The 24,273-nt window shown below is 48.5% G+C and overlaps 1 protein-coding gene across 4 annotated transcripts in view; it reads left to right on the forward strand.

The window, feature by feature from the left end:
- Window positions 1-24,273, forward strand: part of SLC39A11 (solute carrier family 39 member 11) — a 289,518-nt gene that overhangs the window by 16,462 nt on the left and 248,783 nt on the right. Inside the window, exon 2 of one of the 4 annotated variants that reach the window (XM_070774169.1) lies at window positions 11,272-11,371. The exons of the other annotated variants lie outside the window; for them this stretch is intronic. Coding sequence (XP_070630270.1) covers window positions 11,291-11,371 — 81 coding nt within the window. The 5' untranslated portion in view covers window positions 11,272-11,290. The remainder of the gene's footprint in view (window positions 1-11,271; window positions 11,372-24,273) is intronic. 4 annotated transcript variants of the gene reach the window in all.

A 24,273-nucleotide genomic window follows, 5' to 3' on the forward strand; every position in this document is an offset into this window, starting at 1 on the left:
CACTGGACGGCCAGGGAAAACTCCCTCCTACACTGTTTAGATCCCAGTGGGTCCATTTAAACGACGGATGAAATAGTTTTATTTAAGCACACCGATATTTACATGCCAGAATTTACATCTTTTGTGCCTCTTTAAATTTGAGATGAAAGCATTTTATTTTTTAATTGTTACTTTAAGAACTTTGTCGCCGATTGCAGTGTGGTGTTAATTTCTGCCGCACAGCAACGTGCTTTGGTTCTGTGCATTTGTATTCTTTTCTGTTACGGTTCATTGACAGGATATTGCTCATATGTCCCTGTGCTGTGCAGTAGGACCCTGCCGCTCATCCACTCCGTGTATAAGAGCTCCATCTCTTATTCCCACACTCCCTCTTCACTCCCGCTTCTTGTTCCTCCCCCTCCCCCTTGGCCACCACACATACGTTCCCTATGTCTGCGGGTCTGTTTCTTTTTGTAGATAAGCTCATCTGTGTCACGTTTTAGATCCCACATGCGAGTGATATCCTATGGTGTTTACCTTTCTCCCTTACTTCCCTTAGTGGGATCATCTCTAGTTGCTTCCGTGTTGCTGCCAATGGCCTGATTTCCTTCTTTTCTATGGCTGAGTAGTATTCCACTGTATACATGTGGCACATCTTCTTTATCCATTCATCTGCTGTTGGACGTTCAGGATGCTTCCATGTCTTCGGGGAGCAGAGCTGGGATTTGAACCCTCTGATGTTGAGTCCCAACAGTTAAAGCTCAATGCCTCCTAGATGATGTCTGGACCAGCTGCCTCTATTTTACAGACAAGAAACAGAACCACAGAGAGTAAATTACTTACCCAGAATTAAAAAATGCTAGATGGCATGGAGCTAGGATGAAACTCAGATGAGAAGTCGGGGGCTGTCAGCATTGAGCTCTGTGACCTTGGGGAGGCTCCTCGGTCATCTTGGACCTCAGCTGAGTCTGCTGGAGTCTGGGGGTGTCAGAAGGGATGGTTCCTTAAGAGCGTCTTCAATCTGCATGTCTGAAGGGGTGAGTTTCCACGGAAGTTAGCGTCTCTCTTTTGTTGTAAAGCAATTACAAAGCGTTTCAGTCAGTTTCCGGTCCACCTATTCCCCTACACACCTATTAACGGTAAATTTAAACTTGCAATCGAACGCCCTTTCACCCAAGTGAGAAAAGCACTCATGGCCCCCAGAGATGAGCGTTTGGATGGATTTGGACAAAGCATCGAGGGTCACCGTTTTCATTTCCTTTGCTTTGGCCCTGATGTCTCTTTTTTGTGAGGTTTGAACTAACCAGGGTTCTCTAAATCAGCGTATATTCTCTCTCAAGGAAGAAGTATTTGTGCAGAATAAAAATGACCATGAAACTGCGGAAGAGAAAGGCCACCAATCAAACAGCTCACTGCTAGGCATGAAAAGGCAATTTAATATCCATTATTTAATCGCACAGGGAGCTGGGTCCTTATGAAAGATGTGATTTTTCTTAGGGACATTTTGGCTGAGTCGGCTTTTGTGCTGCAAGTGGTGAGTGGCGTTTTCTGCAAATAACCGTCGCACTGTTGGAAGTTAATGGTGCTCTCCAGTGAAGGCCTCGGAGTCTGGAGGGATGATGGTGACCAGCTGTTCTCCATCTCCCTGGAGAAATGGATGGGAAGAAATGGGCTTAAGTCATTACATGAGGGATTCAGGGAGGAGATTTCAGCCAGATCCACCAGAAAGGTTTCTCCTAGAGAGGATAGTTGAGTGAGAAGGGCCAGGGTGCAGGGAGTAGCCACTGAGTTGGGTCAGAAAGCCTACCTTTTATTTATTTTCAAAATAATTTTACTGACTTATTTATTTTCTTTTTTTTAAATTTTATTTTTAAACTTTACAAATTGTATTAGTTTTGCCAAATATCAAAATGAATCCGCCACAGGTATACACATGTTCCCCATCCTGAACCCTCCTCCCTCCTCCCTCCCCATACCATCCCTCTGGGTCGTTCCAGTGCATTAGCCCCAAGAATCCAGTATCGTGCATCGAACCTGGACTGGCATCTCGTTTCATACATGATATGGAAGCAACCTAGATGTCCATCAGCAGATGAATGGATAAGAAAGCTGTGGTACATATACACAATGGAGTATTACTCAGCCATTAAAAAGAATACATTTGAATCAGTTCTAATGAGGTGGATGAAACTGGAGCCTATTATACAGAGTGAAGTAAGCTAGAAAGAAAAACACCAATACAGTATACTAACACATATATATGGAATTTAGAAAGATGGTAACAATAACCCTGTGTACGAGACAGCAAAAGAGACACTGATGTATAGAACAGTCTTATGGACTCTGTTGCAGAGGGAGAGGGTGGGAAGATTTGGGAGAATGGCATTGAAACATGTATAATATCATGTATGAAACGAGATGACTTATTTATTTTTGGCTGCATTGGGTCTGCGTTGCTTTTCTCTAGTTGCAGCAAGCAGAGGTTCCTCTCTGTTTGCAGCATGGGGCGAGGGCTCCTCATTGCGGTGGCTTCTCTTGTTGGGGACACGGGATCTAGGGTGCGAGGGAACCAGCTGCTGTGGCCCCTGGGCTCAGTCGCTGTGGCTCCCGGGCTCTAGGGCACAGGCTTGACAGTTGTGGCCCGTGGGCTTAGCTGCTTTGCGGTATGTGGGATCCTCCCGGATCAGGGATCGAACCCAGATCTCCTGTGTTGGCAGGCGGGACTCTTTGCCACGGAGCTGCCAGGGAAGCCCAGGCCTACCTTTTATATTCCCGGCTGTACAGATCCTAGATTACGAACTAATAATTGCTGTTACTAATTGAATTTGAGCAAACTCCGGGAGATAGTGAAGGACAGGGAAGCCTGGCGTGCTGCAGTCCATGGGGTTGCAAAGAGTCGGACACGACTTAGTGACTGAACACACACACACACACACAATTGCTGTTGCGTTTTCCCCTTATTGTCTGAGACGTAGGGAAGCCTGGCATGCACTCATTGGGATTTTTCAATGTGAGGTCTTTTGGTCACACTAAAATGGGCTGGACCCCCAACAGACGGTATGAGCACTCCGATGGGCTCTGATGAGACTCCTGCAAAGATCATGGCTCTTGTTTCCCCGAGCCATCACTTTCTTCTTTATGAGGCTGAGTGAGATAAATGGCCCCAGATGACCCCCTGGGGAGGCTGAAGCCACATGGACCTGGAGCAGGTCCCATCCCCAGCATCACTTGGACCAGATAGGCCACCTTGGAAGTTTCATGGCAGTTGTCTCATGGAGTCTCCATTCTCTCTTTTTAATTTTTTCTTGTATACCGTGTTTAAAGTCTTTATTGAATTTGTTGCAGTATTGCTTCGGCCTTGTGTTTCGGTTTTTTGGCCCTGAGGCATGTGGGGTCCTAGCTTCAGGGGTGGAACCCTCGCTTCCCGGATTTGGAAGGTGATGTCTTAACCACTGGACCGCCAGGGAAGTCCCCGGATCTCCTCTCTTAAATCTGTGTTTTCAAGACGTGGGGAGCCGGGGAGCCTCAGGGCCTCCTGTGTCCTACCGTCCGCAGCTTTTCTCCTGCACCAGGAGGCAGGGAGGTGATGCTGGTCTGTTCTGGGGCCGTTGGTGTCACTGTCTCATCACTTCAGTCGTGTCCAACTCGTTGCGACCCCCTGGACTGCAGCCCATCAGGCCCCTCAGTCCATGGGATTCTGCAGGCAAGAATGCTGGAGTGGGCTGCCATTTCCTTCTCCAGGGGATCTTCCCAACCCAGGGCTCGAACCTGCGTCTCCTGATCAGCAGGTGAAAGAGATTCTTTACCACTGAGTTACCTGGGAAGCCCATTCTGAGGCTAAGGCTGCCCTTTAGGTGGGCACTCAGCATAGTGAGGGCATGTTCCAGGGTGGGCTCGTGGGACTTGGAGCCCCCTCCCCCAGGGGTCTCGTGTGAGCTGGAGGGTGTGGCCCGGAGCAGGAAGAGAGTGTGGGGACCGGCCCTGCCGCAGCCAGGACCATGCTCGGGACAGTCGGCAGCGTTGCTAAGGGGCACCTGTCACTTCCCGCAAGGCCTTTTCTTTTTCAGGGTCTCAGATGGCCCGTTTCTGGTAGGAAACTTCTGTGTCTCAGCCAGGTGTCCTCAGACCAGGCTGAGCCCAGGCAGAAGACCCGGAACACAGCATAGGAGAGCAGGCTGACTCCGGCACTCCAGGCCCCCGCGTGGCAGTGGTTTCTGTGAAGTGCGAGGATGGCGTGGTGAAAGCTCTGCCCCACCGCTGTCCGTCATCCTGTGCCAGCAAGATGGGCCCCTTCCTCCCCTGGACATCCTGACTCCATCCTGGGGAGGGGAGGGGGATGGCCAGGCGAGAAGGGAAGGAAAGAAAAAAGGGAGAAAAGCACCCAGGGCGGAGACAGACTGTCATTATTATTCTTGTACTTCTTCTTTTCAATTTCATGCTTCAGATTTCCTGTGTCGTTATAAACCGTGTGGGGGAGGAAATGGTATATATTACCTTCTCTCTGCGCTGATGGGAGCGCACAGCATTCTGTCGGTGGAGGAGCCCACGTGCTTGAGCATATGGGAGGGGCGGCCTTGATCCTGCCCAGCGCCGCCCCCCGCCCCGCCCCGGACGCTGTTACCGCCCTGCCCCGTCTCAGCGCATCCGCTCTCCTTCCCCACGTTCACCCTCAGGCGGCCTCCAGTCTCACGGCCCCCCCTGCTTCCTGCCCTCTCCCTCTGCCTTTCCTTGCCCTCCTGGGCCGACTGTGTCGACTGGGCCGGGGCACTGTCACTCCCTGGGGATACCTGTTCCGCCGTGTTTGGGGGGATCCTTCCCTGTTCCCATGAGCGAGAGGGTGGGATTGTACATAAGTGACCAGCAGGAGATTAAAACGGGCCTTTGATGTTACTGTTGTTGAGTCGCTTCGTGTCTCACTCTTTGCAATCCCATGGAGTATAGCCCACCAGGCTCCTCTGTCTTCCACTATCTTCTGGAGTTTGCTCAAATTCATGTCCATTGAATCACTGATGCCATTCAACCATCTCATCCTCTGTCGTCCCCTTCTCCCACCTTCAATCTTTCCCAGCACTGGGGTCTTTTCCAATGAGTTGGCTCTTTGCATCAGGTGATCAGAGTATTGGAGCTGCAGCTTCACCATCAGTCCTTCCAATGAATATTCATCGTTGATTTCCTTTAGGACTGACTGGTTTGATTTCCAGGCTGTCCAAGAGACTCTCAAGAGTCTACTTTAGCACCACAGTTAGAGAGCATCAATTTTTTAGGCACTCAGTCTTCTTTATGAACTGGAGATGGAAATGGCAACCCAGTCCAGTATTCTTGCCTGGAGAAACGCACAGGCAGTATGAGAAAAGGACCTTGGGAGGCTTGAAATAGTCAGATGTGAGCATCCCAAAGTCACAGTAAGTCTTACGGATTCTCTGTAGGAATGGGTAGGTGTTCAGTAGATACTCCTTTAAGATGGGCTCATTTTCTCCCTTCATCCCTCTTTCCCTGCCTTCCTCCCATTCTCTCTCTCTCTCTCCCCTACCCTTCCTTCTTGCCTTCCTTTCATTTGTGGAGAACCTGCTGTGTTCCAGGCACCGTGTCAAGCGCTGCGCATAAGAAGGCGCGCCGGGGGAGACGGTCTCTGTGTTTAGGGAAGGTCTGGTCTGGTAGGGATGAGCCCAGCCCCCCGCGGCCCACGCCCAGCCCACTGTCTGTCTGCTTTTCCACTGTCTGTTCTTGTCACTGGAGATTTGTTGGATCCCAGCCGCGCCCGTGGGTCCACACGTTACCTGCGGCTGCTCCGGCATTACAGCGGCAGCCCCGAGGTGCTGTAATATTTGCTCTCTGGCTTCTCCCCCAAGTTCACTGACCCCGGGTGTAGCTGCAGGCGGTTGATGGACCACGGGGACCGCAGCTCTGTGCTGTCCAGACAGGGCCCCAGCCAGGCTGGAGGTCTTGGATGCTCCCTGGAGCGTCCAGGGCTCCCGAGTTGGGGGGTTTTCTGGGGGCGTGGGTTTGTGGTGGACACTCCCCAAGGGGGCCCAGCCTTCCCTCCTGAAGTCGACATCACCACTCCCCTTTGCTGGAGGCAGACCTTTAAGAATCTCCAGGGAAACAGCTTTGCAGTGAAGTGGAATGAGTTACGTGGACCCTTTTGCTCCATTGTCCTTGTCGCATAAGGCGGCCTGTGGCCATCTAGACGGATGGCCCTGGGTGAGCGTGTGTCATTTAAAATGGTGAAATAAAGCCAGGGGTCCCAGCTCAAACCAAACTCCAGTTTGCTACTGTCCTTGGCATCTCTGGTTTAGCAGAGTGAGCTGACTTGGCCCAGCATCCTTGATGGTTTGATTCCAGGGATGGTTTGATTCAGGCTTTGGGGAAGCTCCCTCGCTTCTGACATGGTGGTTTGCCACCCTGGCTGCACATTAGAGTCACCTGGAGAGATGTGAAAGCCCCAGTGCCCTGGACACACCCTGGACTCGATGCATCAGAATCTCTGGGGGTGGGATGAAGCTTCAGTAGTTCGTAGGGTTCCCCCGCACCCACCCAGGGTGATGGCGAGGTGCAGTCAAAGGTGAGAAGCCCTGGTCCTTTTTGCCTGTGCTTCAGCACAGCTTGTAGGCTATTACTTCCCCGACCAGGAATCGAACCTGCACCCTCAGTGGCAGACGTGTGCAGCCCTAACCACCTGATGTCCTCCAGGGAGTTCCTCAAGAACCTGTGTTCTGATGGGAACCATGGTTTAGCGAAGGATGAGCTGGTGTTTGGAAAAAGCCGATTCCCTTCAGAGGCTCCATGCAGCTGTGGGGCTGAGCATGCAGCTGACCCAGCACGTAGGGTTGGGGGGATGGTTAGAGGAACACTGGACGTCCAGGACTTGGACGGGGAGCCCAGGAGGAGGCTACTGTCTTTGATCTCTGGGGAGGCTGCCGTGACAGGGTCCACCACGCGCTTGGCAGTTGGTGCCCGAGGCTGGTTGGTTTTGGTAGCAACCTGGGTCGGGAGGCAGCAGTCGTTGTACGAGAAAGGTATGCTTTCCAATTGGTCAGGCAATAGTGGGCATCTGCCATCTGGGAACTCCAGCTCTTTCTTGGGTCTCCTTGGCATTTGCAAAAGGATGGGAGGCAGGCTCTACTGCTTTGAGACCTCGAGCCTGAGTTTAGATTCTCTTTGAGGCACTCACTGTCCTCCTTGGATCATGTATTGTGTCTGAAAGAAAAAAAAATCTCTGGACTGGTGGACCCTTCTGGAAGTCATCTCAGGCACCCGCTGCCATCAGACAGGGTGATGTTTCACCCAGGGCACGCAGATGGTGGGAGCACAGCTTGTTCCCAAAGATGTTTGCCAAGAAAGACTTTATACACTTTTTGGGGGGATGGGAGGGATGATCTAATTGAGTGTTTAGCTAGTTTCTTAGAAACTTATCTAAACGTCATCGGCTGAAATTTAAAAAAAAGAGAGAGTAGCTAACTTTGTTTTTCATAGGCATCTTAGTACAAATCACATTAAAATAACCTTTATCAAGTGTCAGCTCTTTTGTAAGATACTCTGAGTGCAAGGGATAAAAGTTAGTATTGGTTATGTTTTATCCTTTAAGGGGCTTCCCTGGGGGTCTAGTGGCTAAGACTCCATGCTGCCAATGCAGGGAGCCTGGATTTAATCTCTGTTCAGGGAACTAACAGGAACTAGATCCCACATGCCGCAGCTAAGACCTGGTGCTGTGGTTAAGAATCCGCCTTGCAAGAGTTCTATCCCTGGTTGGAGAGCTAAGATCTCACATGCCTGGGAGCAGTGCGCCCACACGCCTCATCTAAGACCCTGTGCAGCCAAGGAAATATTTTTTTAAAAGTTTTATCCTTTAGACCTTACTGCCAGGACCAGATCTACACACATTATTCACTTAAGCGCTTTGTGCCAGGGCTGCTATTGGGTGGCGGGTTCCTGCTTTTCCCTGGTCCCTTGTTCACAAGGAGGGGAGAGGAGGGAATAATCCAGGCTTTGTCAAAGGCCAGTGTGAGTTCAGAGATAGCCAGACACGTGATCTCCTCACAGAAAAGCCCTTTGTCATGGCCCAGAAGGTGGAGCAAGGAGACAGTTGTCTTCAGACCAACCCATCCACCATTTCCTGAGCACCTACTGTATACTTGGGGGGCGGGGTATGGCAGGAAGTAAGGTGTCCCCCTCCCTGCGGGGGGTTTAGGGTGGGTTAGGACAGACAGGTCACAGTCACCTGGAATCAAGAGACGGTTCAGTGTGTGGTTGTAAGAAGCTAATTGACAGAGGGTGATGGGAACCCGGGAACAGGGAGGTTCTTTCTAGTTGGGGAAATAGGACTTTTTCTGTGGCTGAAGCTCAGATTGGAAGGACAGGCAGAGTTTGGGGTGGGGAGGGTGCGTGTGTTCGTGCCTGTGTGCTCGGTCACTCAGTCGTGTCCAACCCCGTGGACTGCAGCCCACCAGGCTCCTCTGTCCGGGGGACTCCCCAGGCAAGAAGCCTGGAGCAGGTTGCTGTTTCCTGCTCCAGAGGACCTTCCCGACCCAGGGACTGAGCCCAGGGCTCCGGCATTGCAGGCAGATTATTTATCGTCTGAGCCACCAGGGAAGCCCAGGGAGTGAGCAGGGAAAGGAAATGAGTTATAGGTATAAGCAGCAGCAAGTTGGAAGTGCAGAGAGAAAAGTACAGGGTGGCGATGGGCTTGGTTGGTAGGTGACGCTGGAAAGGTAAGTCGGGGCTCAGGTGTGAACAACCTGGAGTCCTATGGAAGGGAGTTTGTGTCCTGTTCTCTAGATTGACGGGGAGACCCTGGAGGTTTTTGAGAGGTTGACATCAGAGCACTGCTCTCAGGAAGTGTCTTCTGTGGGTAGCAGACAGCGTGGCCACAGGGAGTGTGTAGGAGGATGCAGGCCATGGGCAGACAGGCAGGCTGGAGGCTCTTGCATTAATAATCTACATGTGATGCCTGGACTTATCCGTGGCCTTGACTCTGGGCGGACGCAGAGGAGTTGGGAAGGGAGAGAGTGAGAGACATCCTTGCTGGGGAGCTCAGGGACTTGGCCATCGTTTGATCGTGAAGGCAGCTGAGGAAGTTCAAGCACTTCACAAGTATTGTATTCCGGGGGTTCCTCCCCTGGGGTAGTCAGAGAACCCAGCTTCACCATCCTGTCTTTTGGGCTGAGGGGGATTCTCCTAGAAATGGGGAGATGTTGGGGGGGTGTCTCTTAGGTTTACACCAGGCTTTTCTCATCTGAGTGGTTTGTTCTTTGGAATCTGTGTGTTGGGGTGGTTTCCATGGCAACCAGACACCTACAGCTAGTTGTACTGATGGTGACGCTTCTTGCTGCTCGCTCTGTATCCATTAGGATGAGGTTTGACTGAGTGTAACTGAAACCCCAAAAATAGCGGCTTAAGTAAGAAAGCCTCCTCTGATGTAGAAGAAATCTGGAGACCGTGGCTGGGAACGTAGTTCCATGGAGTCACCAGGGATCTAGACTCCTCTGTTGTTCATCACCTTGCCCCAGATGGGAGCCTTCGTCTTTCTGGCCCAAAGTAGCTGCTATAGATCAGGCCATCACATCTGCCTTCTGGGCAGCAGAATGGCAGGAAGGAGGGAGGTTCCTTGCAGGTCTTGCATGACAGGTCCATTTACAACTCATTGGCCAGCACTTACTGGTAAGACCTCTCTAGGTGCATGGAAGGCTAAGATTCGTGGCCTTTACATTGGGATTCTGTTACTGAAGGAGAGAGGACAGTGGGACCTGAGCAGGCAGTTAGCACTCTTGGTCACACAAAGCAGTGCAGAGAGGACTTTGAGCCCTAACAGTATCATTGACTTACTTTCTAGGCGTGCGTTTTCTGTATGTGTGTATATATATATGTTAGTTTCTTTTGAAAGGAAGGAGTGATACATGAACTTGGTAAGAAATTCAAGTAATACTAAAGGGTGCACAATAAAAAATAAGTCCATCCGTCTCTTTGCATCTATCAGGGGCTTTGGGGGGGCATGAATGGTGAAAAGCCAATTCACTCTGGCACAAGGAAGAAAAGACATGTATTGGTCCAGGCAATTAAGATATCCAGGCACAGAACCAGCCTCAGAATCCTTTAATTTTGGATCAAAGGCCGATGCTGGGATGCTTTTTTCCATCTCCTGGCCCTGCTTTGCTTCGTGCGGCTTTACTTTCTTTTTTCCTTTTTTTTGGGGGGGGGCTGCATGTGGGATTTAGTTCCCCAGCCAGGGGTCGACCCAGGCCCGTTGCTTTGGAAGTGCAGGGTCTTCGCCCCTGGACACCAGGGAAGTCCCCGTGAAGCTCCATTTTCAGTAGTCTGTCCACATCCTCTCAGGTTCAGGTCCAGAGGAGCGAGGTCTTCCCCAGCGCTTGGGGTTGAGGTTCACAGGCAGCGAGCCGCTGGCCTGACTCGGGTTATGTGTGCGTCCCTGAAGGCTAATTCCTGTTCCTGTGGGGATGTCACGCGTTCGCTGGCCAGGGCTGGGCACTGCCCTCGTCCAGCGACCCCTGGACCGCCTCACCACGTCTCCCCGTGTCTTGTTTTCCCTAGCGCCTCCAGCCTTCCTCTGGCCATCCCCCCCAGTGAGACCAAGTGCCGGCTCTGTGCGTTTCCATTCCATTTGTTACCTGAAACACCCAAGGAAGAAATTCAAAGAGCCAGTGAGGCTTCGTTTGTGCTCTGCAAGCAGCAGAGAAGCGGAGCCTTGGTGGGCCGGATTAGTCATAGGTGTTCTGGTGTCCTGGGAGGAAAGGGCTCCGTTCTTCTCAGTACAAGGGCTACATTGTTCTAGAAGCAAGAATTAGCTATAGAGTGAGGTGGCAGTCTGTGGCTAGTCATGTGATCTCCCCAGAATCTCTGTGTGTGTAGAGGACTCTTGGCCTCTCATGAGTGGGTACATCCAAGCTGTGGATTTGGAATAAACTTGGGCCAAATACTGTTTGTTTGCTTTTTTTTTTTTAGTATTCCATGCTTCTGCATTTCTTGGTTTCATTATCCTGCACCTGTGTTACTTTGATTTCTTTTTTTTGAATTCCAAAATATCCTTTTCCACCACCCCCCCCCCCCCCCCTTTTAAGATTTCTTCATTTAGCTGCATGGATCTTTGTGGCATGTGGACTTCTCTCTGGCTGTGGCTTGGGCTTAGATGCCACAGAGCATGGGGGATGTCAGTTCTCCAACCAAAGATCAAACGCGCATCCCATGCATTGGAGACGAATTCTTAACCGCTCAACCACCAGGGACATCCCCCAGAATGTCCTTCTAAATTCAGGGATCGACCTTCTTCCCTCTTTGTAGGTGAGTCCCGCCTCACTGGATGACTGTAAGTTATGGATTTAAACAGCTTTTTGCTGAGGGTGAGACAGATGAAGAGAAAGCCCGACCTGGCATGTCTCGGGTGAGTGTGTGGGCAGTGCACTGGGGTGGTGCCAGGCTGAGGTTTTTATTATCTCATTGTCCCTGCCCAGGGTGGTGAGACATGCAGAGCTCAGAGGAGCTGTAATCTTGGGCTGAGCATCCTTGCTGGCTGCTTTCTCAGGGACTGGAGAGGCTATTGGCCTCAGCGTCGGGGTGCAGGATGGAGGTAGGACCTCCATCCCGATGGCTCCCATCCCAAGGAGTCCGGCCTCAGGAGTGCTGTTTTTTTTTTTTCCAGGCAGCTGAGGCCAGGAGGCAGGCTCTGAGCCAACACAGTGGTAGAGAGAGCACTGGGCCTGGGCCTGGGCCTGGGAGTCGTGAGCCCTGGGTTGCATTTCTAGCTCCTTACAATCTGCGTGATTAGCGGCAAGTCCTGTAACCTCCAGGCGAGCATCTCAGGGCTCCACCGAGACTGAGATCCTTCCCTTCTTCCACGATGGGAGGAAAAGTCCAGTCATGACTGTGTAATGCTTCTGTGCCTTCTGGAGCCAAGAGAGACCGAAATACCAGGACGGCAAACACTTTAATAGCTTGCCCATGGAAGCTGATCTTTGCCGTCAGGCTGCCCTGCCTTTTAATCCCCACATCTGACTCTGGCTGGAGGCCAGGAGCCGATGCCTCACAGAATAGAACCATCATGCCCAGTGGAGGTTCAGCTGCCCTAGAGAATCGTGCAGTTGACAAGCAGTGTGTGGGGGGAGGGTTCATCTTACCTGCCATGGATTTTCTTTCTCTCCTTTTTCTGCTATAGGAGTTTTTTTTTTTTGAAATCTTTCTGCTTCTGAAACTGTTTCTGGTCTTCTGTGGAGAAATCAACCACGACAGCCCTGGGGCTAAGTGAGTTAGTTCTCCAGGAGGGTGGAAAGAATATATATCTGTTACAGGCATAAACGAGGGGAAAATGGATTAGTATTGTATTTAAAGTGGAGGAAGGGGCACGGAGTCATTGCCTGTGCATAAGCTTTAAGTAGATTACCGATTCCGCTGTGTGCAGCACTTTGTAATTATGCATCAAGGAACCCATGGGCAGAGGGGTGTCTGTGTGCTAACTTCAGAGAACACTTGCATCTTAGGAGCTCGTAAGCCCCAAATACTATTCTGAGACATTGATTTATGGCTTCATATTTTTCAAAACCCTTTCCCATCCGTGACCTCGTCTGACCCCCAGTAGTCCTGTAGCTTGTTTTGTTATCTGCATATAACAGTGAGGAGTGTTCTCTGCCCCACGGTGGACTCCTTTGTCTGACTTGTGCACGGGAGGCTTAAGGCCGGAGGGGAAAAGAAGGGAGCCTCCAGTGGTCCTCCAGATACTTCCCCCCAGACTCCCCCACCCAGGGTGTGCCAGGCACTGCTTTAGCCACTGGGGATAAAACAGTAAGCAAAGCAAACAAAAATTCCCGCCCTCCTAGAACTGCTATTCTAGCTGAGAGCCACATGATAAACTCTGCAGTGAAACTTACAGTGTGTCTGACAGAGATACATGTGATGGAGAAGAATAAAGGAAACGGGGAGAGTAGAGAGGGCCCTGGTGGGCGGGGGGAGTCCTGTGCAGTGCAGTTTCAAAAAGAGAAGAATCAGGGAAGAGTCTAAGGAAGTACCCCTAACGTGTGGAAGGCTCTCAATATTATTTTTTTGAATCAGTAAACAGATGAAAAAATGCTCAAATGAATGGATGGATGGGTAGTGGATGGGTAGATGTATGGATAGATGGATGAATGGATGGGTGACTCATGGATGGATGAATAGATGGATGAATGAAAAGGCGGGTAGATGGATGGATATAGGGATGAACAGGTAGGTGGATGGATGGATAGATGGGTAGGTAGGCGAGCGGATGGATGGATGGATAAGATAAATGGATGGATACATGCATGGGTAGATGGATGGATGAATAGATGGATGAACAAGTAGGTGGATGGATGGATAGATGGATAGACATGGATGGATGATTGGTGCATGGATAGATGAATAGATGGGTGGATGGATGAAGAAGGATAAGTCTTTATTCCCCCCTCCCCCATAGATCTATACTTCCTTTGAGAGCTTTACTGTGCCTGAATGTTTTCACACCCACATTTCGTGAATCCGTGTGGGGTACCCTAGATGTGACCTCACCTCATGAAGTCCCTGGAGAGGGGTTTCCCCTTCCTACTGGAGATAGCTAGCATCCAGACTGGCTCGGAGCAGGAGTGCGCTTGGTACTGTGGGGGGTTGAGTTGAAAATATGTCACCAGTTACTCTGGGGAGTTTGCCTTTCCTTAACGCACCTTGGCTCTCATTATGGACTCAGTTCTGAAAGCCCTCAGGGTTTGCCTGCTGTGTCCCTCTGGGAGCCTGGTCCCTCCCGATCCTTGCCATCAGAAATTTGCTCCTTAGGGAAATTTAGCATCTCATTTCTTCCATCATTATCTCTCAGCCCCCTCTAAGCTGGAATTTAGTACCTTTTGACAAGCATCTGTAGCTCCCCTAGAAGACAGGAGCTGCTGTTTTTACTGTTGAGGCTTGGTCCTTAGTACAGAGTTCTAAACGATACTTTTGAAATGTGTTAAATGAGCATGGCACGTTTGTTTGAGGGTTTCTTTGAAGTTGGCTGCCTTTAAGTCCAGCCCCGTTTCTCCAGATATTCTGTGTGCGCTGATTTATATCCCTGGAACCTCAGAATGAAATCTCCAAATAGGCAGTGAGAAATCCTCCCTGTGGAGTCTGTAAGGAAATCGGTCTTTCTGATTCTCCCAATGAAGGAAGAAACTAATTGAATGTAAACTCATTACATCTCTGAAGCACTTTGAAAATTTCCCCGCGATTTAATTATGATGAAGTTCTCAGGATGCAGTCATGCCAGGAAATGTCGCAAGCCATCAGCCCTGTGGGTTGAGCTCGGGGCAGGGGCCACCGGGCACCGAGACGTACTGCCTTTTTGCTAGCGCACGTGCACGCTGGTGTGACCGTGAGCCCTGGAGTCAGCTTGCTTGGGTTTGGTCCTGATTTCTCAGCTTATTAGCTGTGTGAGCTTGGGCCAGTTAACTTCCACTTTGTAAGCCTCAGTTTCCTCATCTGTAAAACAGATCTCATAGGATGGTCTCCATCACAGGGTTGCTGTGTAGATGAAATGAGTAAATATATCTGAAGCACTTAGCAGAGTGGTTGGCACATTGCAAATGTCCAGTGCCTGTAGGTCACTATTATGTCATATCAGGGAAATGGTGGAGGATACATGAGGAATTTGGGATTGATATAAATCAGTGCAGGCTTCCCTGGAAGCTCAGCTGGTAAAGAATTCGCCTGTAATGCAGGACACTGCAGTTTGATTCCTGGGTCAGGAAGATCTCCTGGAGAAGGGATAGGCTACCCACTCCAGTATTCTTGGGCTTGCCTCATGGCTCAGATGGTAAAGAATCCACCTGCAATGTGGGAGACCTGGGTTTGATCCCTAGGTCGGGAAGATCCCCTGGAAGAGGGTATGGCAATCCACTCTAGTATTCTTGCCTGGAGAATCCATATAGACAGAGGCACCTGGTGGGCTGCAGTCCATGGGGTTGTAAAGAGTGGGACACGACTGAGCACCTGAGCACACACAGACACAGATCAGTGTAATGGGTATCACAGGTTTTAAAGCTGTTTATTTATCTGGCTGTGTTTGTCCTTCCTTGCATCATGAAGGATCGTCCGTTGCTGTGCGCGCGCTCCCTAGCTGTGGGTCACGGCCTCGGTGGTTGCGATGCTCGGTTGTAGTTGCTTCAGGGTGTGTGGGATCCCAGTTCCTGGACCAGGGACTGAACCCACATCCCCTGCATTGCAAGGCGGATTCTTAACCCCGGGCCACCAGGGAAGCCCGGAGTGTTACGGTTTTGGAAGAATTTTTCTCCAGTTTCTGTGGTCCTCAGTATTACTATGCATCCCTCCTATTCATTCCTAGATGATGCCTCCGAGTGTCTCTTCTCAGCAGTGTGCTCTTCTGTACTTCTCTTCATTTACACATCATTCAAAAGATGGGATCATACCATGCATAGTGTTTAAAAATGCTTTCTTTCACGATAAACCTGAGCCTTTTCTCGTTGTTTTGGGGGTTGCATGGTACTTCCTTATACAAATTGGCCATAATATTTTTTTTCATCTTTATTGAGGGATAAGATGGTAAAGAATCTGCCTGCATTGCAGGAGACCCGGGTTTGATCCCTGGGTCAGGAAGATCCCCTGGAGAAGGGAATGGCAACCCACTCCAGTATTCTTTCCTGGAGAATCCCATGGACAGAGGAGCCTGGTGGGCTACACAGTCCATGGGGTCGCAAAGAGTCAGACACAACTGAGTGACTAACACTTTCAAACCTCACATAACTATGGTATCCTTTACTAACGACTTCTTAGACATTTACGTGGGGCTCGATTTTTGGAATCATCATTTATTGTTTTCAAAGTTAATAGTTGCACTGATTTACTAAGAGCACATGTTAATAGAAGGCTTACAAAGAAAAAGAAAAAGGCAGTTCCCCCATCCACCGCCACCCCCCTCCATGGCCCCATTCTCTTTTAAGAAGGAACCACTTCTGTCTGTTTCTTGAGAAACTTTCTCCCACATTTCTAGGTATATTTGCGTACTGTATCTGCCATATCTTGATTTGGAAACCAGCGCCCTCTGGTTCTGGTAAATGCTATTTGATGTTCCTTTAAATAGTTCCCCCTCTGGTTCTCTGTTGTCTTTTTATTAGTCTTATTAGTTGGCTATTGGACTTCCTGGACCGAGTGTCTCATTTTCCTCTCTCTTTTCTTTCTGTTTCTTATAAAACCTTTGCAGTTTTATTCTGCATGGTGGGAAGTTTCATCGCCTTTACCTCCATCAGAAGAGCAAACGTTTCTCCTGTTGCTGCTGTCTTCAGCATTCCCAGTTCTGAGAACAGTTTCTCGTTCTCCCTGTTTTTGGTTTGTTTTCTCTCTAGCAGCCTGTGCTTTTTTGTGGATGTCGTCAATGCCTTCACGCCTGTCTGATAGTAATGATAGGTTTTTGTCTTAACAGTCATTGTCTCTCTGAATCCCTTGGTTCCCCCTGAGAGCCTTCATTTTTTTTTTCCTGTTTGGTTATTTTCTCCAATGACTTACTATTATTATAGGAAAAATAGAGATAAATTTTAAGCATACGCAGCACCAATTATTTATAGAGTCTCTAGGCTAGTTTTTGTGCTAAGTGTTTTACATGCTTTATTGCATATAATCCTTAAAACGTGTTCACCGATAGCTCAGGGGGTACAGGATCCACGTTTAATGCAGGAGACTTGGGTTCATTCCCTGGATTGGGAAGATCCCCTGGAGGAGGAAATGGCAACCCACTCCAGTATACTTGCTGGAGAATCCCATGGACAGAGGAGCCTGGTGGGCTGCAGTCCATGGGGTTGCAAAGAGTCAGACATGGCTGAGCACGTGAGGGATGGATGGAATCCTTAAAATAACTCTATAGGAGACGAGCACCACCGCAGGGACAAGGTCATGGTCAAGGACTCCACAGCTGGGATTGAATCTTGACTGCCGCTTACTATTGTTAATAATGACTTAACTGCACCGTGCCTCAGTTTCCCCATCTCTGAAATAGGGGTAATGATAGAACTTGACTCTTACTGTCAAGAGGATTAAGAAAGTTCCTGGCAGACAGTAAAGTGAAGGTGAAAGTGAAATCGCTCAGTCGTGTCCGACTCTTTGTGACCACGTAGACTGTAGCCCACCAGGCTCCTCCGCCCATGGGATTCTCCAGGGAAGAATACTGGAGTGGGTTGCCATTTCCTCCTCCAGGGGATCTTCTCGACCCAGGGATTGAACCCAGGTCTCCTGCATTGCGGGCAGACGCTTTAACCTCTGAGCCACCAGGGAAGCCCAGTAAATCTCTATGTAAATGTTGTTGTTATTAATTACATTTCACTTCTGAGTGTCATTATTATTTCTGTTACTATTTCCATTTTCCATATGAAGAAACAGTAATGCTAGAGAGATGGATCTCTCACCCAAGGACTCCCAGTTGGGAGCTTGGAGAGAGAGTTGGGCCTTGGATTGGAACCAAGTAGTCTGACTCCAGAGTCCTGCCTTCCATCCACTAACTGTTGTTTTTGTTCAATCGCTAAGTCATGTCCTACTCTTTGCAACCCCATGGACTGCAGCACACCAGACTTCCATGTCCTCCACGGTCTCCTAGAGTTTGCTCCAATTCATGTCCATTGAGTCAGTGATACTATCCAACCATCTCATCCTCTGTCGCCCCCTTCTCCTTTTGTCTTCAATCTTTCCTAGCATGAGAGTCTTTTCCAGTGAGTTGGCTCTTCACATCAGGTGGCCAAAATACTGGAGCTTCAGCTTTAGCTTCAGTCCTTCCAATGAATATTTAGAGTTCATTTCCCTTAAGATTGACTGGTTTGATCTCCTTGCAGTCTAAGGGACTCTTAAGAGTCTTCTTCAGCCCTGCAATTCAAAAGCATCAATTCTTTGGCACTCTGCCTTCTTTATGGTCCAACTCTCACATCCATACACGACTGCTGGAAAAACCGTAGCTTTGAGTATACAGCCTTTGTTGGCAAAGTAATGTCTCTGCTTTTTAATGCACTGTCTAGCTTTGTCATAGCTTTCCTTCCAAGGAGCAAGCATCTTTTAATTTCATGGCTGCAGTCAGCGTCCGAAATTTTGCAGTATTGCTTTTCAGAGAGAGAGACAGAGAGACAGAGGGAAAGACGGCAGATCTGCCTTGGAATTGCTGGTGGTACTAGCCAGGGTTGACAGGTAAAATATAGGATGGTCAGTACAATTAAAATTTCAAATAAGCTGTGTTTAGTAGAAGCCTGTACCAAATTAAAAAATTCATTATTTATCTGAAATTCAGATATATTTGGACACTGACTATTTTTGTTTGCTAAGTCAGGTAGCCCTAGGTGGGGTTTGTCTTCTTCCTCCCTCCAGTCCCTTCTTGAGGTTCTGCCCCATCACTCTGGAACCCTTTGTATGTCCCCAGGATCAGGGCTAGGGTACCAATGGCTGTCTCCCACATCCATCGGGTGAGTTAGGACAGAAAACACTCTGAGAACCAGGCTTTCACGTGTGGTGAAAACGAATCGTGATTGTGTTTGGAGTGAGGGGCAGCATCCTTCCTTCTCCTTGACCTTGACAGTCCCGTCCTTAAGCCCGCCCTGAGGATTTCCTTCGAGCCTGGAGGGACGCCCAGAGCCTGCAGTTTGAGGGTTCGTCCCCCCTCTGGAAGAAAACCAGCGAAGAGACCTCGGAGCTCTCTCTCCATGGAGCCAGACGGCTCAGTCTGCTCTCCTCTGTCACGTGCTGGCAGATTTTGACTGCCAGCCAGGTCTGGAGCAGCTTGGACCAGCGGGGGCGAGCGATGGGGTGGGGTGGGGGAGCTTGACCAGCTGGCACAGCCGCCCATCTACAGGCCGAAGTCGAGAGGGTGCTGATGGGTTGGTGGCTGGGTGCCATGGAGAGGGTGCTTTGGACGGCAGGGCGTTCTCACTCTCTTGGGGACCAGCTGGTGAAGAGGTTTGATGAGGACACCCCCACCTCCCTTTTCCTTAGTCTACATGGAGTTAACAGTTTTGGCAGGCTGAGGGATTCTGGGAGTCCTCTGTCATCGAGTTCTTCCAAATGTAAGGGCTGATGAATTAATAATGAGCATGCTGACGCCTCTCCAGTATTCACCATAGTGGGTTTGTGCCAGAGGAATGGTGAACTCAAATGAAGAGTCTAAATGTTCAGAGCATCATGGTCTTATTTTAAGTGTAGTTAAGGTCATGGCTCAGTGGTAAAGGATCTGCCTGCAATGCAGGAGATCTGGGTTCAATCCCTGGGTCGTGAAGATCCCCTGGAGAAGGAAATGACACCCCCCGTCTAGTATTCTTGCCTGGAGAATCCCATGGACAGAGAAGCCTGAGGGGCTACTGTTCATAGGTCACAAGGAGTCAGACACGACTGACCGACTTAACACTCCAGTTTCACACTGGAACCTGGATACAGAAGAGACTATCTCCAGTGCAAATGTGGTTCATTAGAATCTGGAGCGGCCTTCCTAAGAGTTAAAGAAAGTGAATATGATTTACATGTAATAATATGCACACATCTTCAAGTGTCAGCCCGATGGATTTCTCTTTTAATTATTATTTTTTTAGTTAAAGGATAATTGCTTTACAATGTTGTATTGGTTTCTGCCATACATCAACATGAATCAGCCATAGGTATACATATGTCCCTGCCCCTTGAACCTCCCTCCCACCTCCCACCCCGTGGCTTTTGACAATTGTATACATCTGTTTACCCATTGCCCAAAATGGGATCGAAGATGTTTCTGTCACCCCAGAAAGAGCTTCTGTTACCTAAGTCAGGTCTGCCTCTCCTCAGGCAACCACTTTGTAATTTCTGTCACCATCAGTTCAGTTCAGTCGCTCAGTTGTGTCCTACTCTTTGCGACCCCATGGACTGCAACACGCCAGGCTTCCCTGTTCATTACCAACTCCCGGAGCTTGCTCAAACTCACGTCCATTGAGCTGGTGATGCCATCCAACCATCTCATCCTCTGTCGTCCCCTTCTCCACCCACCTTCAATCTTTCCCAGCATCAGGGTCTTTTCCAGTGAGTTAGTTCTTTACATCAGGTGGCCAAAGCATTGGAGTTTCAGCTTCAGCATCAGTCCTTCCAATGAATATTCAGGACTGGTTTCCTTTAGGATGGACTGGTTGGATCTCCTTGCAGTCCAAGGGATTCTCAATAGTCTTCTCCAACACCACAGTTCAAAAGCATCAATTCTTTGGTGCTCAGCTTTCTTTATAGTCCAACTCTCCCATCCATACATGACTACTGGAAAAACCATGGCTTTGACTAGATGAACCTTTGTTGGCAAAGTCATGTCCCTGCTTTTTAATGGCTTCCCTGGTAGATCAGACGATAAAAAAAAGCATCTACCTACAATGCGGGAGACCCGGGTTCAGTCCATGGGTGGGGAAGATCCCTGGAGAAGGAAATGGCAACCCACTGCAGTACTCTTGCCTGGAAAATCCCATGGACGGAGGAGCCTGATAGGCTACAGTCCATGGGGTTGCAAAGAGTCGGACACGACTGAGCGGGTCATCATCATCATGCTTTTTAATATGCTGTCTAGGTTGGTCATAGCTTTCCTTTCGAGGAGCAAGTGTCTTTTAATTTCATGGCTGCAGTCACCATCTGCAATGATTTTGGAGCCCAGAAAAATAGTCTCTCACTGTTTCTATTGTTTTCCCATCTATTTGCCATGAAGTGATGAGACCGGATGCTGTGATCTTAGTATTCTGAATGTTGAGTTTTAAGCCAACTTTTTCACTCTCCTCTTTCACTTTTATCAAGAGGCTCTTTAGGTCTTCTTTGCTTTCTGCCATAAGGGTGGTATCATCTGCATATCTGAGGTTATTGATATTTCTCCTGGCATTCTTAATTCCAGCTTGTGCTTCCTCCAGTCCAGCGTTTCTCATGATGCACTCTGCATGTAAGTTAAATAAGCAGGGTGACAATATATAGCCTTGACATACTCCTTTCCCAATTTGGAACCAGTTTGTTGTTCCATGTCCAGTTTTAACTGTTGCTTCTTGACTTGCATACAGATTTCTCAGGAGGCAGGTAAGGTGGTCTGGTATTCCCATCTCTTGAAGACTTTTCCACAGTTTGTTGTGATCCACACAGTCAAAGGGTTTGGCATAGTCAATAAAGCAGAAGTAGATGTCTTTCTGGAACTCTCTTGCTTTTTTGATGATCCAGAGGACATTGGCAATTTGATCTCTGGTTCCTCTGGCTTTTCTAAAACCAGCTTGAATATCTGGAAGGTCACATTTCACATACTCCTGAAGCCTGTACCATAGATGGGTTTTAAATATTCTTGTGCTTGAAAGGAATCATACAGGGTAGGGCTCTGTGTGTATGTGTGTGTGTGTGTGTTTATATACAGGTTTCTTTCACTCAGTATAATGTTGGCGACTCCTCTGTGTCATGACATCAGTATTTTTTCCTCTTTTTATTGCTAGGGAGTATTTCATTTATAAATGGACCACGGTGGGTTTGTCCATTCTCCTGTGGATGGATATTTGAGCTCTTGCATTTGGGTTTGGTTGTGACTGAAGCTGCTCTGAACCCTCCTGAGTCTTCGTGTGGACATTTGTTTTCATTTCTCTTGGGGCAGGTCTCCAGGAGAGGGATCAGTGGATCACAGGGTAGATTCTTTTTGAAGCTCCAGTGCTTTTTCCTGGTTTGGAAATTACATACCAGCTGGTAGGCCAGGCCTTTTGCCATTATTTTCATCAGGTGGGCGTGGCCAGCAAGACTTAGGTCACCCAGGCAGGTCTGCCTCAACCAACAACTGTAATTGAAGCTGAATGTAAATGATTATAATTCTGAGCTGTTTGGTTTAATTTTGTAAAATTGCAAGAAGCTGGTATATTTTGAGGGTTGTTTTTTTTTTTTTTAAATAAAAGATTAGGTATAGATAGAGCCCCCATATGAATTTGATTCATGCCTGAGTCATGACTGAGAATTGACGTGCCGCACTGGAGAGCTGACTCAATGCAACATTTATGTGCCCCTCCCCACCCCCCCGTGGGCTTCTGATGTGTGACTCAGTGTTGAATGAACATGAGCGACCTCGTTTTGCAGGGTTTCCTGCTGAGTTTTCTTTCCTCCCCGTCCCTCTGCTTGCGTTGTGGTCAGCTCTCCACTGCCCCACCTGCCATTGATATTCATTGTATTGTCAGTGAACTCTGTGCAATAATATCTTCCCCCTCTTTTATTAAGAGGGATATTTCGTTTTGTAGCTTGGCTTTTCCTCCAGTGTTTAAACCGTCTTCACTGTCACAGAAGAAATGCTTAATCGCACCCATCAAGCCAGAATATTCTGATGTGTCCCTCAAGACGCTCTTCACAAATTTCACATATGTTTCCAGAGCTGAAATTGTCCTAAAACGAGCACTTAAGCAGAAATGAAAAGATCTGCCTGCTGTGGGCTAGGTGTTTAGCTACTGTTTGTGATTATGCTATGCTGGTACCCCTGACACCAGAGGGAAATTAATAGCATTATAGAGTAGGATCCCTCTGGCATTTTGAGAAGAAGGATCCTAGGAGCTTTGCTGGGTTTGGGGAACTACAGATGGGAAATATGGAATTTTACTCTCAAGCAACATGAGAAACAGCTTGCAAGTGTCCGCTGATTTCTTTTTTTTTTTAAGCTAAAAAAAATGATCGTTTTGAGTACAGCCGATTGTCTGCTGATTTTAAATGTCTCCTCCTCTGCAAGTGCCTTTTGGCCTTTTTTTTTTCCTTTTGTCCAGACTGTGAGTTAGGAGCCTTTAACAAAAACACACGGGCCAAGCGGTGTCTCACTGTCGTGCAGGCACCTGTCTGAAAATTGAACTTTTGTCCACAGGATCCTCTTCACTGTGAATCAGGGTCTTCTATGATCAAAACGTTAAAAACTATCATATCACAAATTTATAATATTTACTTATATATTTACATATTTTAAAATTATATTATCAATTCATTTTTTAAAATTTCCCCTAAGATATGTTCGTGTATAGTTTAACAAATCAGGTTGTTTTGTGGGGCTCACAGTAAGCAAGTCTGATGACTGTCCCCACCCCCAATTCCCACATAGGGATGCGCGAACACCGATTTTAGCTGTTTGGTTTTTTCACTTGTTTTGCCTCCACATTTTCAACTGCATGCCTACTCTGATGTTTCTTGACTTTTTCAGCTTTAAGAATCTTCCATGATTTCTTCGTGTGGAAGGTGAGGATTTGGTTCTCTTATCCATCTCCACCCCCCACCCCCCTCCGACCCCCACCATCCTACACAAGAGACACTGTGTTTTTTAAGGTTAGTTCATAGTCACAGCTTAAAAATGGAATATTGTTCAGCCTTAAAAAGGAATGAAGTTCTGACAACATGGATGAACCTTGAAAGCATTATGCCCAGTGAAAAAAGCCAGACATGCGTGTGAAGTGTCTGTGCATGGGTATTCAGTAGATCACTTCAGTCCGTTCAACTCTTTGTGACCCTGTGGATTGTAGCCTGCTAGGCTCTCCTGTCCATGGAGTTCTCCAGACAAGAATACTGGAGTGGGGGCCATGCCCTCATCCAGGGGATCTTCCTGACCCAGGGATTGAACCCATGTCTCCTAAGGCTTCCGCATTGCAGGCAGATTCTTTACTGCTGAGCCACTGGAGAAGCCCCATGAAGTGTCTGCTGCTGCTGCTGCTGCTAAGTCGCTTCAGTCGTGCCCGATTTCTGTGCGACCCCATAGACGGCAGCCCACCAGGCTCCGCCGTCCATGGGATTCTCCAGGCAAGACTACTGGAGTGGATTGCCATTGCCTTCTCCTCATGAAGTGTCTAGATTAAGTAAATTCAGAGAGACAGAGAGTAGCTTAGAGGTTACCAGTGGCTGGAGGGAGACGGGACAGGGAGCTACCTCTTCGTGGTTGCAGAGCTTCTGTTCTGTGAAAAGGTTTTGGAACTTTGTGCTGATGCTTGCTCAACACTGTGAGTGTCATCAGTGCCCCTGAATTGTCCAGACTTTAAAGAGCACGTTTTCTGTTGTATATATTCAACCTTGCATTTAAGTACCTTGGTTAAGAAACAAACAATAGCTTACATTGTTAAGACTGTCAATGGTATTCACTTATTTCCTTTCTTGTGCAATTTGGTGTTTTCCAGAGTTGGCAGTGATCTCTGTTTTTTCCCCTTTGCCTAGTTTTCTGGGCACCCGTTGTTAATCCACCACTAGCCTCCCACCGAGGACTGTAGACTCTCCCCCACGAGCATTCAAACCTCCTGGGCTCTACAGTCTGCCTTTTCCCAGAGCCCTCCAGCCCCTCTTCCCATCTGGGGTCTGGTT

This window comes from Bos indicus, chromosome 19 (genome assembly GCF_029378745.1).
Source record: "Bos indicus isolate NIAB-ARS_2022 breed Sahiwal x Tharparkar chromosome 19, NIAB-ARS_B.indTharparkar_mat_pri_1.0, whole genome shotgun sequence".
NCBI classification, from domain to species: domain Eukaryota; kingdom Metazoa; phylum Chordata; class Mammalia; order Artiodactyla; family Bovidae; genus Bos; species Bos indicus.